Source organism: Ochlerotatus camptorhynchus, unplaced genomic scaffold (assembly GCF_037179485.1).
Source record: "Ochlerotatus camptorhynchus isolate MF236.1 unplaced genomic scaffold, CSIRO-AGI_Acam_v1.1 ptg000132l, whole genome shotgun sequence".
Lineage (NCBI taxonomy): Eukaryota > Metazoa > Arthropoda > Insecta > Diptera > Culicidae > Ochlerotatus > Ochlerotatus camptorhynchus.
In genome coordinates, this window is record NW_027040622.1 from 2591448 (window position 1) to 2606109 (window position 14662).

The 14662-nt window shown below is 36.4% G+C and overlaps 1 protein-coding gene across 9 annotated transcripts in view; it reads left to right on the top strand.

Annotated features, from left to right (window-relative positions):
- The window catches only part of Pdp1 (PAR-domain protein 1), a 498834-nt gene extending 484410 nt beyond the window's left edge, over positions 1–14424 (top strand). For all 9 annotated transcript variants that reach the window (XM_065220815.1, XM_065220813.1, XM_065220812.1 and 6 more), the window contains one exon: positions 9632–14424. In XM_065220815.1, coding sequence (XP_065076887.1) covers positions 9632–9718 — 87 coding nt within the window. In that variant the 3' untranslated portion in view covers positions 9719–14424. The remainder of the gene's footprint in view (positions 1–9631) is intronic.
- The last annotated feature ends 238 nt before the right edge of the window (positions 14425–14662 follow it).

Sequence of the window (14662 nt, forward strand, 5' to 3'; positions counted from 1 at the left end):
TCCAGCCAGTGGAACTTTTTGCAACACGAAAATGTCCATGCTGGTCTACTGAGTACTGTGTGCGTTGGTAAATATAATTTTCATAAATTTCATCATTCTGTTATGACAAAGAAATGTATGAGACTTTGAAGAAAATCTAAATCATCGTTTTCTCATTCGATAAGAGCAACAAAAGTACTCACTAACATCACCCCGTAACGTGGGTAGATCACCTTTTCGTGGTACGTTACGGGATGTTAGATCTACCACCGATTCCTAGTCCCGACTACTTCAAACTAGGGGAACAGGATTTTTCAGTAATCAAAGGAACACATCTTAGTCCTCGTTACTTTTTATGCCTTGTCGATAGTGATAAGTCCTCGGGTTGCCTGAACCGAGGATCATCTTGGAACAAGGAAAAAATGAGTTAGTCTTCATCTATGTGATTCGTAATCTTCTATTCGTTGTTCCCTAGTTTGAAGTGGTTAAGACTAGGGTTCTGATGCATGGTCACTATCGGTGTCATTCTTTAATTTTGTTGCTAAGGAATCCAATTTTTGGAGGGTGTTCCAACACTCTGAAGGGTGTAAATAGCGGGACCTTTCAATTAGAATCGATTCCTTACGATGAAGGCGAGAATGACAACTGTATCAAAACCGGTCATCATCATTTCTCAATCGTGATGAAGTAATACGACATGCGCTAAACTAAGGACACGGGATACAATACAATAGATCAAAATATTGGTCGCAGTAGTTTTATGTCCCGAACAGAGGGAAAAAAAAAACATTGGATTTCAAATTGGGTCAGACATGGATTTCCAGTCCCTAGTATTGGATGATCTTGAGGCAAGAATCGTTCGTGGTGAAACGTTTTTTTTAATAATCGATTCACCGATTAAATCAATCATTTTTAATCGATCTTTTAGAATCTATCTTTTGAATCGACTCATTTTTCATAGGATCATAGGAAAGTTGGTGCAGCTTAACGCCAAGTTCAGTTTAAAGTTGATATTACGTTACATAAGCTATCTTGTTATAACATTTTACTTATAATAGTCATTTGGTGTAATGATTGATATCATTTAGAAATAAATTGTGTAGTACGTACGTAGTAAAAGTTGTGAGTGTAACAAATATACATGAGTAAATGACTATTTTGATTTCATTTGACATGTGGAACTTTTTCCTTAGGATACTTGATATGGTGAGTGATTAATCAGTTTATAATATTCGTTTTATTGGTATTAAATGAACGATGATCCCATACTTGAAAAGGATCGACAGAACGTGGGAAAACAGGCTGATGCAAGAAATTTTGTAATTCTGCCGATATGTCCCCATGGCTATTGACCTCTGACATAGCAGAGGACTGATGAACCTGAAATATGTCATAAGAAGTGAATGTTTGTTCTAAAGAGACTGAATTTTGTGAAGAGGCGACGTCTTATCAATTTGACAGGTCTTCTGCTCGATTAGAATAACTTTTACTATGACTTTGACATGTCGTCTCTTTATAAATTGAGCCTCTTTAGTTTGTACATATGTAGATGTTCTAGATAGAGAAAGACAATTAAACGTCAAAAAGGTCTATAATCATCTCTGGAGCCCCAAACTTTCTCTTGCTCGTTCTTGCCTACTGAACTGTCACACTGGTTGTTTGCAGAATCCATGTTCAAGGCAAGTGATGTGCAAAGGTGAAGACAAACCAAAAATCAATGTTTAATTGCAAATGCAAATGCACTGATTTTTTTTTTATTGGATCGAAACGAAAATCAAATGAAAAGGATTAATCCAGTCAATTTTGTCGTGTTTGTGCTCGATTAAAAAAAATCGATTAATCGAACCAAAAGAATCAATCTTTTGTATTTCGATCCAAGATCGCCCATTGTTAGTCCCTACACGTCACTCCGATTTCAAAAATACTGATATTGACAGTATTTTTCAGTTTATCGTCAAGCAAGCACCACACGGGCAAAAATATTGTCAATACTCAAAAGTATTGACAATCATATTGATACAAATATGGACGACGGAAATATTGATGAACATATTGACGTAAAATTAGAAAAGTTTGAATTCATATTTCAATATTTCCCCTCATTTTTTCCTTCTGTTTGACTACAGCAGCAGATGGTGCCTGTTTCTTGGCAACTTTTGTCAAGATGGTTGTGATTTGACTCGCAATATTCCATCGGATACATAAATGTTAGTGAGGAGCGACCCTGTATTGATGAACCCCAGAAAATATTGTGGAAAATATTGACATGAAATTATTGATGGAAACATTGACAAAACTTCTGTCGTGTGGGGTGCAGTTCAGTCCAGTTTTCCTTAAAGTGTAGAAAGTTGTTTGATTTGAACCGACACTTTTTTTAGCTTAAATTTTCCAAATGGAGTCAAACCTTTTCTGAATGAACTTCCTTAAGGAGTCCAAACTATTCTGTTGAATGTTTGAATTATATTTCATGTTAGTCTAAGCTTTCCTGAAGTGATTTAACTAACTTTGAACGCAGATTCCACTCCACTCGACTCTATTATCGTTTTTGTGATTTTGAGCACAATTTTTGAGATTTTTTTAAGCAAGCACAATTGTTGAGAAAACTTTGTTTAGATCAACAAAAGTACGTATTTTTTGTAGAAATTTGGATTTCTTGATCAGCCAAGTTGGATTTTGGCTCTGTCCTTTGAAAAACAGGCTCGGATTTTATAGAATAGACCTTTTTGAGTTCATACCTGATGGTAGATTTTTTGGAAGCCAGGTTGGATTTCGGTTCTATCGTTTGAAATTTGTGCTTGTTTGTTTTATAGCACCATGCGTCAAAGATGAACCCGGTTAATATTCACAAAAGTATGTATTTTCATTGAAATTTGATTTTTACGTTTAGCCGAACTGAATTTTGGCTCCTTTCTTTGACAAATAGGCTTGTATTTTATACAATAGAACTTGCTGAATCCATACGTAATGGTTCAATCTTTAAATTTTTGAGAAAACTGAGTTCACAAGAGTACGTATTTTCAAAGAAACATTAATTTTCTGTTCTGCCAAGTTGAATTTCGGCTTTGAAAATAGACTTGGATTTTATAGAATGGACCTTGCTGAATCCATATGTCAGGGTTTAATTTTTTAATTTTTGGGAAAATCAAATTCAAATTCACAAAAATACGTATTTTGATGGAAGTTCGCGTTTCCTGTTCATCCAAGTTAGATATTGACTCCGTCCTTTGAAAAATAAGCTAAGATTTTATAGAATGGACCTAGCTGAATCTAAACGTGATGGTACATTTTTTGAAGCATGCACAATTTTTTAGAAAACTGGGCTTGAATTCTCAAAAGTAGGTATATTCATAGTAATTTGGGTTTCCTGTTCAGCCAAGTTGAATTTCGGCTCCCTCCTTTGATCATAGACGTGGATTTTATAGAATTGCTGAATCCATACTGTTTTTCGTAGGTTTATAGATTTTATAGAATGGAATTTGCTGAATCCATACGTGAAGGACGAACCTGGTTAATATTCACAAAAGTACGTATTTTCATAGAATTTTGATTTTTCTTTTTTACCAAACAAAATTTCAGCTCATATATTTAAAAAAAAATAGGCTTGTATTTTATAGAATGGACCTTTCTGAATCCATACGTGAAGGTTGAGCAGGGTTTGTAATTCGAAAAGTATAGTTTTTTTTTTTATAAATTTGAGTTTCCTTTTCAGCTATGTTCGATATCAAACGTCCCTTGACAGTTATGCTTGAATTTTATAGAATGGACTTTGCTGAATTCATACGTGATGATTATTTTTTCAGCACACTCAAAGCCAGGTTTAAATTGACAAAAGAGGGTAAATAGATGCTCATATACTCTAATCAAACGCGCACTTTTTTGCCTGTGGATTTGAAGACGTACTTCAAATCTCCTCGCACGTCGAACGAGTTAGGCAAAGAAGTGTACGTTTGACTTGTACTGTCGCATTAATGGCCCTTCGATCATTTTCAACGTCTATTCAATTTTCATACTACTCTAACGGAACTACCCATGTAACAATCTAAATGCTTGGAAGATTTATTCTTATTTAATCATTGTTTTATCATAGCATCCCTTGCAGCCTGTGGTTGTATTACGGTTTTGTGTGCTTGTCATAAAATCAGGCCGTCAAGTCTTCTATAAAACTGTTTTATGACGACTAAATTAAAACTCAGACTTCATAGTTTTAACGGTAGCTGTAAGGTGGTTCTGTATCGCTACTTATAACTGCAGCATAAAACCAAAACAAAACATGCAATTATGTTTTATGGCATACTTTTCATGAACGATCTAAAACTTGAAGCAGTCTTAGACCTTCATTAAAGCCTCATTACAACTAACATCTTTATCAGAGGGCTAAGATTCACAGATAAGACATATACTACAACAATAACAAAAAATACTCTGAAAATTGTTACCAATATAAAAAAAAAAACAAATCTATTCAGACATATGAAATGAAAACCCAGTGCTTTTGAACACGATGAAGATGAGACGATCGCCAATATGAAACTCCTGGAGGATCTACAGCTATGGGCCCCCTCATATAACATAAGGCACAGTGCGGTAAAGGAGCTCTTAAAAATATTGAACAAGCGGCTTTCCGATACACTTCCGAAAGATCCACGAATCCTTCTTAAAACAACGCAGACAGTTTCATTAAATCCGGTTGGAGATGGCAAGTATTGGCATCACGGTTTTAAACCTTGTATTGAAAAGGCTTTTAGTGGATCCAATAAGCATTACTTACATCTTGATTACAAGAGAAAATATGAGGATCGCTTAGAATGTTGACTTTTTGACAGGTTGCCAAGGTTTTGGTTTTGTTTTGATTCGCTGTACCTAATAAAACCAGCAAGCTAGTTATAGAGCTTAAATACAACTTAACGCTCGCAATTTGGACTACGAAATGCTAAGATACAGCCATTAGTTTTATGTTATGCTATAGAATTCCAATCTAGGAGAATATGTTATATTGAGGTATTTTTAAGGAGTAGCAAGCTAAAACGAAAAAAAAATGTCGCCGTATGAACAAATTTCACACAGAATGAATAATTACGCTTTAATTGATAGGCGATAAAACACTTTCATACATCTATGTATAATTAAATAATATGTAACTGGTTATTGCTCAACAGTAACAGTTTTGTACTAAATAGATAATCTTTTAATGACTCTGTAATGCATGGTGCTAATGTAACCAACTGAAAAATATCCCTATTTTTTAGTATTCAAATGGCGCATTAAATGTATGCTCCTCTTTGGTATAATAATCACCATAAATATTTCACGGCATGCTGTGAAGCATATGCAAATTGGTTTAATATTGTTATAAAGTCGTCTTAATTTTCAATAAACAATAATATCAGCTATTATTACCAACTGACAAGGATCATGATTTCACATCAAACATCGAAAGAATAAAACCACAATAAAATATTTCTCAATCCAAATCCAATCTATCATCCAAAAACCCCAACTTAAAACCTTCAAGGTCATCAAAATGTTTTGCGTATCATGTTTTATCAACTTCTTCAGAAGCGATTTATGTGGTTGTAATATAGTGTTATGGTAGTCATCAAAAGGATGTTAAAACTTTCTGACCTCAAGGAGGTTTTATGTTTTCATTTTTAACAACCACGTGTAGAGTGTGATAAAACTGGCATAAAACCTATGCTCCTAAGGTAGTTTGCATAACAAATTTTAATGATTGCATTAAAACTGGGCCAATTGGCCATGACATGGCTGTAGAGCGGTTCTCAGGAGGTTGTTAAAGCAATGTGATCGTCAGTGAAGGTTTTATAATTTGGTTATATCAACTGCTATAACACTTCAATAAAACAAAAATTGTTGCTTGGGTATTGCCACTTGACTACTGCCTAACCAAGCAAATCGATTAACGTACTCCATTCTAGTTGAAATGTTAGTACTACACTATGTTTGTTTTGATTCGCTATGAAAGTTTGACAGATAAAATTAGGGGTAGCTTTTCCTATGTTTTGAGGGGTGCATCGATTAGCTTAGGACCGAAGAGAGCACCAGAGCTGAGCAAAAAAGTTGAGTGTTTCCTCGGGACCTTCTGGTCTTAGAGTTACCTCTGTGGTACTATCCTCTTACGCTACACGCTATTATGAAACTAACCAAAAATGGGTGGACTCTAACCAGCTCGGTCAAAACTGAACCTAACCAAATTTTGGTAAACCAGTATTTACCCAAATTTGAGTAAACGTGCTTGCAAAGAAATCTGAGTGAAGTTTACCCAGATGATGACATTAGTTATCAGAGTAGACTTTACCCATTTTGATAGAGAGATTATGTGGAACCCATGAAAAACTTTAAAATACTTATAAATAATTTATATAGATCAGCGCAAGAATGACGTACTTGGTTCGAGTGGATGCCAAACTGAACTGGACTTGACCGTAAATCTACTTCACTAGCTTCATCAACCACAACCTTATCAGACGCGTTAGGCTCTTGATGACGGTTTATGATGAAATACGACATTGCAATCACCACCTGTAATGGGGATATCATTTACAACGCTGCATCGTATATTGTGGTACGGTTTCAAATGATTGGTGTACATTGTTTCGCAGTCATTGGGCAGCCAGTAATGCGGCACTGAATGCCGGAATAATTAGTATCCAGAAGACGACGCTTAATGTTTAACACATTATAATATACTTACCAACCAGCTGCTGGTAAATTTCACTACCCAAATTGTTCCGTTGTTGTTCCATTTTGATTGGATTTTAAACAGTAATTATCCAGCAATCACAAATCGTACGCAAAAGTCGATCTTTCAACGCCGCGTCATTTTAACTTTATGCTTTTTTTATAAGCCTCTGTTACCCAGAATCTGGGTAGATTCTACTCATCTACAGAAAACTGATTTACGCAGGTTTTGGCAACTCCATACGTCATTCAAGAATGGGTGCAATCTACCCAATCACTGGGTAGCCTGAGAATAGCGTGTATCCTCTTCAGTGGGGCTTTAGGTAGTGATAAACGTCGCTTGAACTATTTCACAGCCGCAGACAGTACATGAGCAAGTCAAACGCGCACGTTTTTGCCTGTGGATTTGATGAAATACCACAAATCCCTTCATCAATCAGTGTATGAGCTAAGTAAAGGAGTGTGCGTTTGATTAGTACTGTTGCATTAATTGCCCTTCGCTCAATTTCAACTTCTATTCAATTTTCGCACTGCCGTACTCTAGCGGAACTTTCAACCTACCCTCTTCTAAGACCATTCTTAGTTGATTTTAGAGTGGCAGTTCAAACGAACTCTGAAGTATTGTAAATTATATAAGAAAGTAGTGCAGCTTTTAAAAGAATGAAAAATCAATTTCATGAAACTTTTGAATACTGATTTTGAAACGATTTTATCATGCAAATCTCTGTTTGACAAGATAGATTTTTCATGGCATAATATCCTTCGGTGAAATGATTCCTCAGGCAGCTCCGAAGAAAAGTGCGTGAATGAACTTTGAAATAATGGATACACTGGAAATGAATCTAACTCAAGGGGGACGACTCTATGTAAGATGCATGAATTATTTTACTTTGCTGTTGTGAGATGCGCGAACGCTTAGTAGATAGAAAGAGGATTGATGAAGGTTTTAAAGATTTCTTGCAAAAAGGTGGAAAGCGATGCGAGTAGATGGCTTTAGATGCAAAAGATTAAAAACAGATTTTTCGTGGATTGTTTCGTTAGAGATTTTTCGACCATCACAAATTTTGATCTGACTAATATTTGAGTAACGACTCAATTTCACAGAAACCCAGGTCTCTCCTAGAAATAGTCAATTTTTACTGAAATATGAGTAAATGTCACTCATATATGAATAAACGACACACAAATGTGAGTGACATTTGCTTAAATTTGAGTAAAATTTTAGTAATTCCATGAGTGACCTACGCTTTTGCGAATTCGAGTGAAAGGGACTCAAATATGAGTCAGATTCAATAGCCATGTTATTTTTACGAGCTTAGAAATAAGGGTTAGCTAGTAGTACGTTCAGACTACAGAGTTATAACATGTTATAGCACTATCTTGATGGTGGTTTCTGTGTTGCAATTATTTGACAACCGTTATAACATGTTATAACTCTCCAGTCTGGACAGCGTTTAAGTCAGAGCAGGCATCCCACATAAACGCGAACCATAACTTGACCTTAAAAACTGTTTATAATCCCTGCTCAACTTCAACTGAAATCATTATAGAACTTTCCATGTACGTTTGGGTGATAAGGTTTTAACCTTATGTATTATGGTTCTTTGCAAGTGAGCCTTACAAATAATGGGTTGTTAAGAATCATTACCATTCAAAATAGTTGTTTTCTCCATACATTTTCGGAGCTAGGACTACATTAGAACCTTTTTACTTATGGTTTGAGAACTTTAATGGCAATGATTATGGTAGCCAGTAAGGTCCATTAATGGTTTTGTAATATCGGTCAACTTAACGTGGTAATTGGTAATCAGTAATTCACAGGCAACCAATTCGCGATATATTCCACATAAAGTTGATGGATGTTACAAAAACATCTATGAACCTTACCGACTACCATAATTAATAACATTAAAGTCCTCAAATCATAAATAAAATAGTTCAAATATGATTCCTTTCCCAAAAATGTATGGAGAAAACAAGAATTTGGTTCTTAACAACCCGGTTCACTTCCAAAAAACATTACACATAAGGTTAAAGTTTTATCACACAAACGTTCATGTAAAGTTCCGTAGCCATTTCAGTTAAAGTTTAGCAGGGATCATAAACAATTTTCGACCATTTTTGTTAAGGTCAAGTGATGGTTCGCACACCATAAACCGGTGGAAACTAACGATTTTAAATTGGCTCACTACTTGACTAGCTTCTGGTCCCAATTTCATCTATAAGCGTACCCCATTCTAGTCGAAATTCTAGATTTACGCTGTGCTTGTTTTGATTCGCTATGAAAGTTTGACAGATAAAATGAGGGATTCGTGGATTTTCCTATGTTTCGAGGGGTGCACCGATTAGCTTGGGACTGAAGCTAGTACCAGACCTGAGCCAAAAAGTTGAGCACGTTTCTTCGGGACCTTCTGGTCTTAGAGTTGCCTCTATGATACTATTCTGGAGGCAATGGGTTCGATTCCCGGTGCGATGATAATGATGATGATATAACCCACCCACCCATACAAAGGTTTAAGCTGGACGATTTATCTTTAAGATAATTAGGTATGACATTTTAACCAGGTTAGCAAACAATTGGACGATCAAAGAACTTATCAGATTGGAAAACTGCTAAACTTCCCTGGGCAAAGAGCCGATTTGTGCTAGCTACGCATTACACGAATGTGAATATAGTACAGCACAAGTATCAATTTTGGTTTTCTGAAGGTTCAGTAGACCATGATTTAAACTTGCAGAATACTTTAAAACCTCGATAAAACTTGTAATGTTGCTTGGGAGGCTGTAGAAGTGTACAACGAACACTAAGGTGAATTCCAGTTAAGACGTAGTAGCCATGAAGTAAATGGAGTATGGCTACCCAAGTAATCAACAAGCACGCTCTATTTTAACCTTATATTGTTAACAAAGGAAAATTTTCACCGAAATCCACTAACAACCTTCTTTTCTATTTTAGAACATGAACCTGCACCGAGAAGTGGAACAGCTGAAACAGGAAAACATGGAACTTCGTGCCCGTTTATCAAAGTACCAAGAGGTATAATCTTAACTCAACGTCATCCCTAGTTTAATCGTACCACGTCCACCATTACAACCACCACCACCAACAACATCCAACCCAAACAAAAAAAAAATGGAAAAAAGGCAAAACCGTCAACAAAAGTAGCAACAAATATAAAACAGCTGAAAAGCATCAAGAAACCTAAGTTTACCATCACTAAAGTCATCACAACCACCACCACCACCACCACCAGTAGCAGTAGTAGCAGTAGTAGTAACGATAGCAGCAGCAGCAGCAGTGAACAATAGACAACAGCAACGATTTACAAGGCAACTCCAAGCAGCTACACTAGATTGGGCGGCAGCGCTTCAAAGACGACGACTACGACGAAGACGAAGACGACGTGACGTGGAATGCGAGAATGAGACAAAGCGAGAACGAGAGAATTTGAGAGTGAAGTTTTAGTGAAATTCTACCAATAAGGCAAACAAATAAGCGGCATAAATCCGAACAACAGCAAGCATCAGCGAGAGCAGCATCGTTACCAAAAATGAAAGAAAGGAGAAGGACAGAAGCGAGCTAAGCAAATGTACAGAACAAACAAGCAGTGAAGAAGTGCTGGCTTTACCCCTTTTTTAAGTAGAGTTGTTGAAGGACTCAAACCCGCGCAGGACGATGACGGTCGTAGGTACCGTGCGGCTTCGATGAGAAGGCAGAACAATAGCAGTAGCACTAGAGCAGCTGAAGCGAAATCAACAAAAATACTGAGATATGACAGCTTGAAATTTGTTTACATACATCACACTGGAACACACACACACACACCCACAGACAGGCACATACAAAAAAAACAGTAACGAACAAACCCCCCCTCTCCTTACGACAGGGCAAACATCGCAAAGCCTGCAGAGTTCCCGCGTGTTGGATTTTTTGTTGAATATTTATAGAAAGCATTAACGTTAACCGATTAGAAAAAAAAATGTAAACAGGAGGTTCCCTGGTTTGGCAACTCGCTCGTACTATTTTTGTTTTCTCTCGATTAGTCAAATGTGTTCGGTTTGTTTTCGATAATCAGATCAGAATTCTCTTTTGTTTCGTTTCTCCGGAGTGGTATAGAGCTATTTAATTTTACTCAGACATACACACACACACATACATGCACACCTGCGAAAAAAAAAACAAATGGGTGACGAGTAGTTTTTTTTTATAATTTTTAAGTGTGAGCGAGTGTGAAAGTGCGAAAACTAGCGCGGGCTAAGGATTCCCTTGAAATTAGTAATAGTTGTACAGTTTTCCCTTTTTTCTCGAGGGAAATAAAAGTGTTTTGTTTGTTTTTCCTTTTTAATTAGACTAAATAGGTCTACGGAATATAAGTAGCAGTTAATGGCAGAAATAAGATAGCAATGCAAAATGAAAAAAAAAAAAAACAAAACAGACATCCCGGGAAGTTTGCAATCGATCAAATTACGTACTGTTTAATGTTTCTTATTTTTCTGACGTTTGTTTTGAATCAGGCTTCAGGTGCTGGCTGGCAGGTGGCAGTGCGGTCGTCGAGACAATTTGTACGGCCGATGAGAGTAACTCAGTAGCGGGAGTCGAGCTCAACTCAAAATTGTAAAAAGCGACGCGGAAAATTTTCCTCACTTTGCCGGGAAAAGTAACCGAGTGAAATATCTCTTGATTTTCATCATATTCAAGAATGTATTCCTGGAAAATCGAGAAAAATTTGACTCATTCACTAAGTACTGCACTTTTTGCAATTTTGAGTCAAATTCGACTTAGTTTTGATTGATTCTTATTAACCGTGCGAGCTTTGCCATGCGTTTGTTTAGAGCGATTTTTCTTTCATCTGTTTTTTGGAAATTGTGTTCAAACAGAAAATGTTACATCAAATCTAGATACACATTTCAAAAGGTCCTATCTGCATTGATCGACCCTCTTCATCGATTTTTTCCTTCGTTAATAACTCAGCTGCAAAGCCTCTGCCTGTTGTATTTGATGTTTTGAGAGCCAGTTAAGAAACTCCTTTATCAAACTATGTGGTAAAAAGAGCGTGAACTCTCGCGCAACACGAGAAAAGGGCCTGGGTTGATCGATTCTCGTCATCGATTTTCTCTTTCGCGAATCACCTGCCTGCAAATTAATTTCCCATTCAGTGTGTTATTTCAGCCGCAAGCTAACATCATCTTCTGTCGAAGAAACGAAGCGAGAAACTCGTTTATGTTGCCATCGATGAAGAGGATCGATCAACGAGGATAGGCCCTTTTCAAATGTTATGCGAGTTACTCTGTTTGCATAGTAGTGGTTATCAAAAGAGAAAGTCGATGAAGAGAATCGATCAAAGCAGATAAGATCGCTTTGAAATGTTGATCAAGATATGTTAATGCTGTCAAACCGATACGATCAAGTTGAGGTAGTGCTGTGAATTAATTCAACTTACTTAAATGTTTTGTTATCCTTCGAGGCTTTTTAAACTCGAAAATTATGGCCTGAAATCATCCTCCAAGCTGCTGTTCCGCTGTTCGAACTCAACTCGATCAGGGGAATCAGTTGTGAAATGTTCTTGCTTGCCAAGTCAGTTTATTTTGAGCTTGAGAAAAAGACGGAAAAATGGGAAAATCCTGTGAAAATCATACTTTAACCATGCAAACATGTAATTCATTGAAATTATATATGTAAATAGTCCAATAGTCGTAAGCATATGAGGGAAAGAAACAAACAGAGAAACGAAAGTATATTTACACAAACAGACTTGCTTGAAAGGAATTTGACTCTCCCCTAAAGAAATGTAATACAAAGTGTACAAGGAACGGTGAAGCTAGCGAGGGCAAAAGTTTAAAAACATTATCACTGTAGATTAACTAATTTATTCTCCCCCCAAAATCGATTTGCTAGTCGATTTTTGTTCTGGAATTTGTGGGACAAAAATCCGCTTCCGGCAGCTATCCTCTAGAGGTTTCTCAATTCGTTCTCGCTGCCATCTCCCGGCCCGGGGAACAGCTTTATCCTGCTTAGAGCCATGCAGCGGCCGCAGCCTTCAATAATTAACTCGTTCATGGCCATTTCAGTCACCCAAACTCACACGAACTCCTGAATTGAACAAGCGATTTACATTAAAAAAAAAAAACAACCTTCAAACACAAACGTTAAAATTATTAACCATAACAACACCACACAGAGTAGAATGCTCGCGAAAATGTTGTTGAGTCCTGTAGTGATGCAAATTGAAATGGAAAACGAGAATAGGATTAGCCAAGCGTGCGCCCGCGAAGGAAGCGAGTTGAACAAAGCAAACCGAGTAAATCGTTAACTAATTGAATGATTATTAAGCAAACAAGCAAAACACATTAGTCTGATTCAAAAACCGTAGTGATAGTACCAAGATTGAATAATAAAAAAAAAAAAACAATGAGAGAAAACACGTAGTTGATATTGAGATAAGAGAAAAAAAAAAGGCAAAAACAATATTATTAGTGATTAATGAACAAAGAAGAGGAAGAAACCTAATCAAAACAAACGACTTGATTGTGAAGCAAGTGTAGAGAACCCACTTAAAACCTGTGTAAAAAGTATATTATTACAAGCGATACGAGTTAGGAGAGAGAGATAATCCCGCGTCCTTATTTTTAATTTTTATTCCTTATTGTTTCTGGGTGGAAGATGTGGCAGAAGAAAAAAAATGTTGGTTGAGTGATACCCCCCCTCCCCGTCAAAACTCACTTCGTAGACTCGTAAAAGGAAATGATGTTACCGGTAAAATTTACCCTGTAGTATGTATAGTAGCCAAGTCAAGCCGAAACCCATCCAATCATATGAGTTCACAATCCTAAGAAACGGAAAAGGAAAATGTAAAATTAGGACCGATGGAATTGCGATTCCATCGTTCAAATTACGTCAAATCTCCCGACGACCATTGAGTTTTTGTTTGTATTTGTTATTCTTGTTTGGAAGGAGCAAATCGAAATACCGCGAAGAAGGAAATTTAGTAAACTTGCACCTAGTTATCCGAACACCCACACTTACTCAAACACACACACACACACACACACATACAATATGGTACCACAAATCGATCTAAACCACACTCCTATTGTTTCACGCTTCAATCAAACTGTTTTCATGGAATCAAGCGAAGCTTCTTCTTGTTTTTTTCCTATTCCCGGAAAACAATTCGTCTGTTTTTCTCTTCTTCTACCTTCATTATCTTAAATAATGGCTATTAGTAACGGTTAGGTGTTGAATTTCGTTTTTAGTAAGACAACAAAACAGAGCAAAACCGCAAACAAATAAAAGGAATCATATTTACGCCTGATTTTTTCTTATTTAGTTTGTTTCTTCTTTCCCGCATCGATAGAGTTCTATTTCTTTTTCTTTTGCATATTTCATTCTACAATTCCTGCCTTAAAGTTTCTCTTCGCTTCCGATTTTTTTTTTCATACTTACACGAACAGAAAACGGTCAAATTGGTTCTCTTATTTTCCCAGCGAATGCGCACCGAATTACAGCAGCAGAATTGGAACATTTTTGTTAAACCCCGAATGATAATGGCGGAAAATAGTAATACGTCTATTGAGCATAACAAAACAAAGCAATGAACACGATGAGATAGAGGAAATTTGTTTCTTGTTATCATTATTATTATAATATTATAATTTTTTTTTCTCTGTGAAGTAATGCCACAAACAATTACTTTATTGCTATTATTTTTTTTTTTTGAAAATAAAAACGTAAAACAATAAGTTTAGTTGGCCGGTTTGTGTTGTGTTCTTTATTTTTTTTTATATTTTTCTGTAGGTTTAAGTTCTTCTTTCGAAACTGTCCTTTCCTGTGTTGAGTTGCCTTTATTTAGTATCCGTTTGGATTTTTTCACTATGTTACTTTCTGTTTGAAAAGAAACTGGTTTGATGGATGCTCTTGGTCGTTTGTGTCTTGAGGCAACTGTCATTTCCTGAAAACGGGAAATGGCTTTGCGCTTAGTTCAATTTT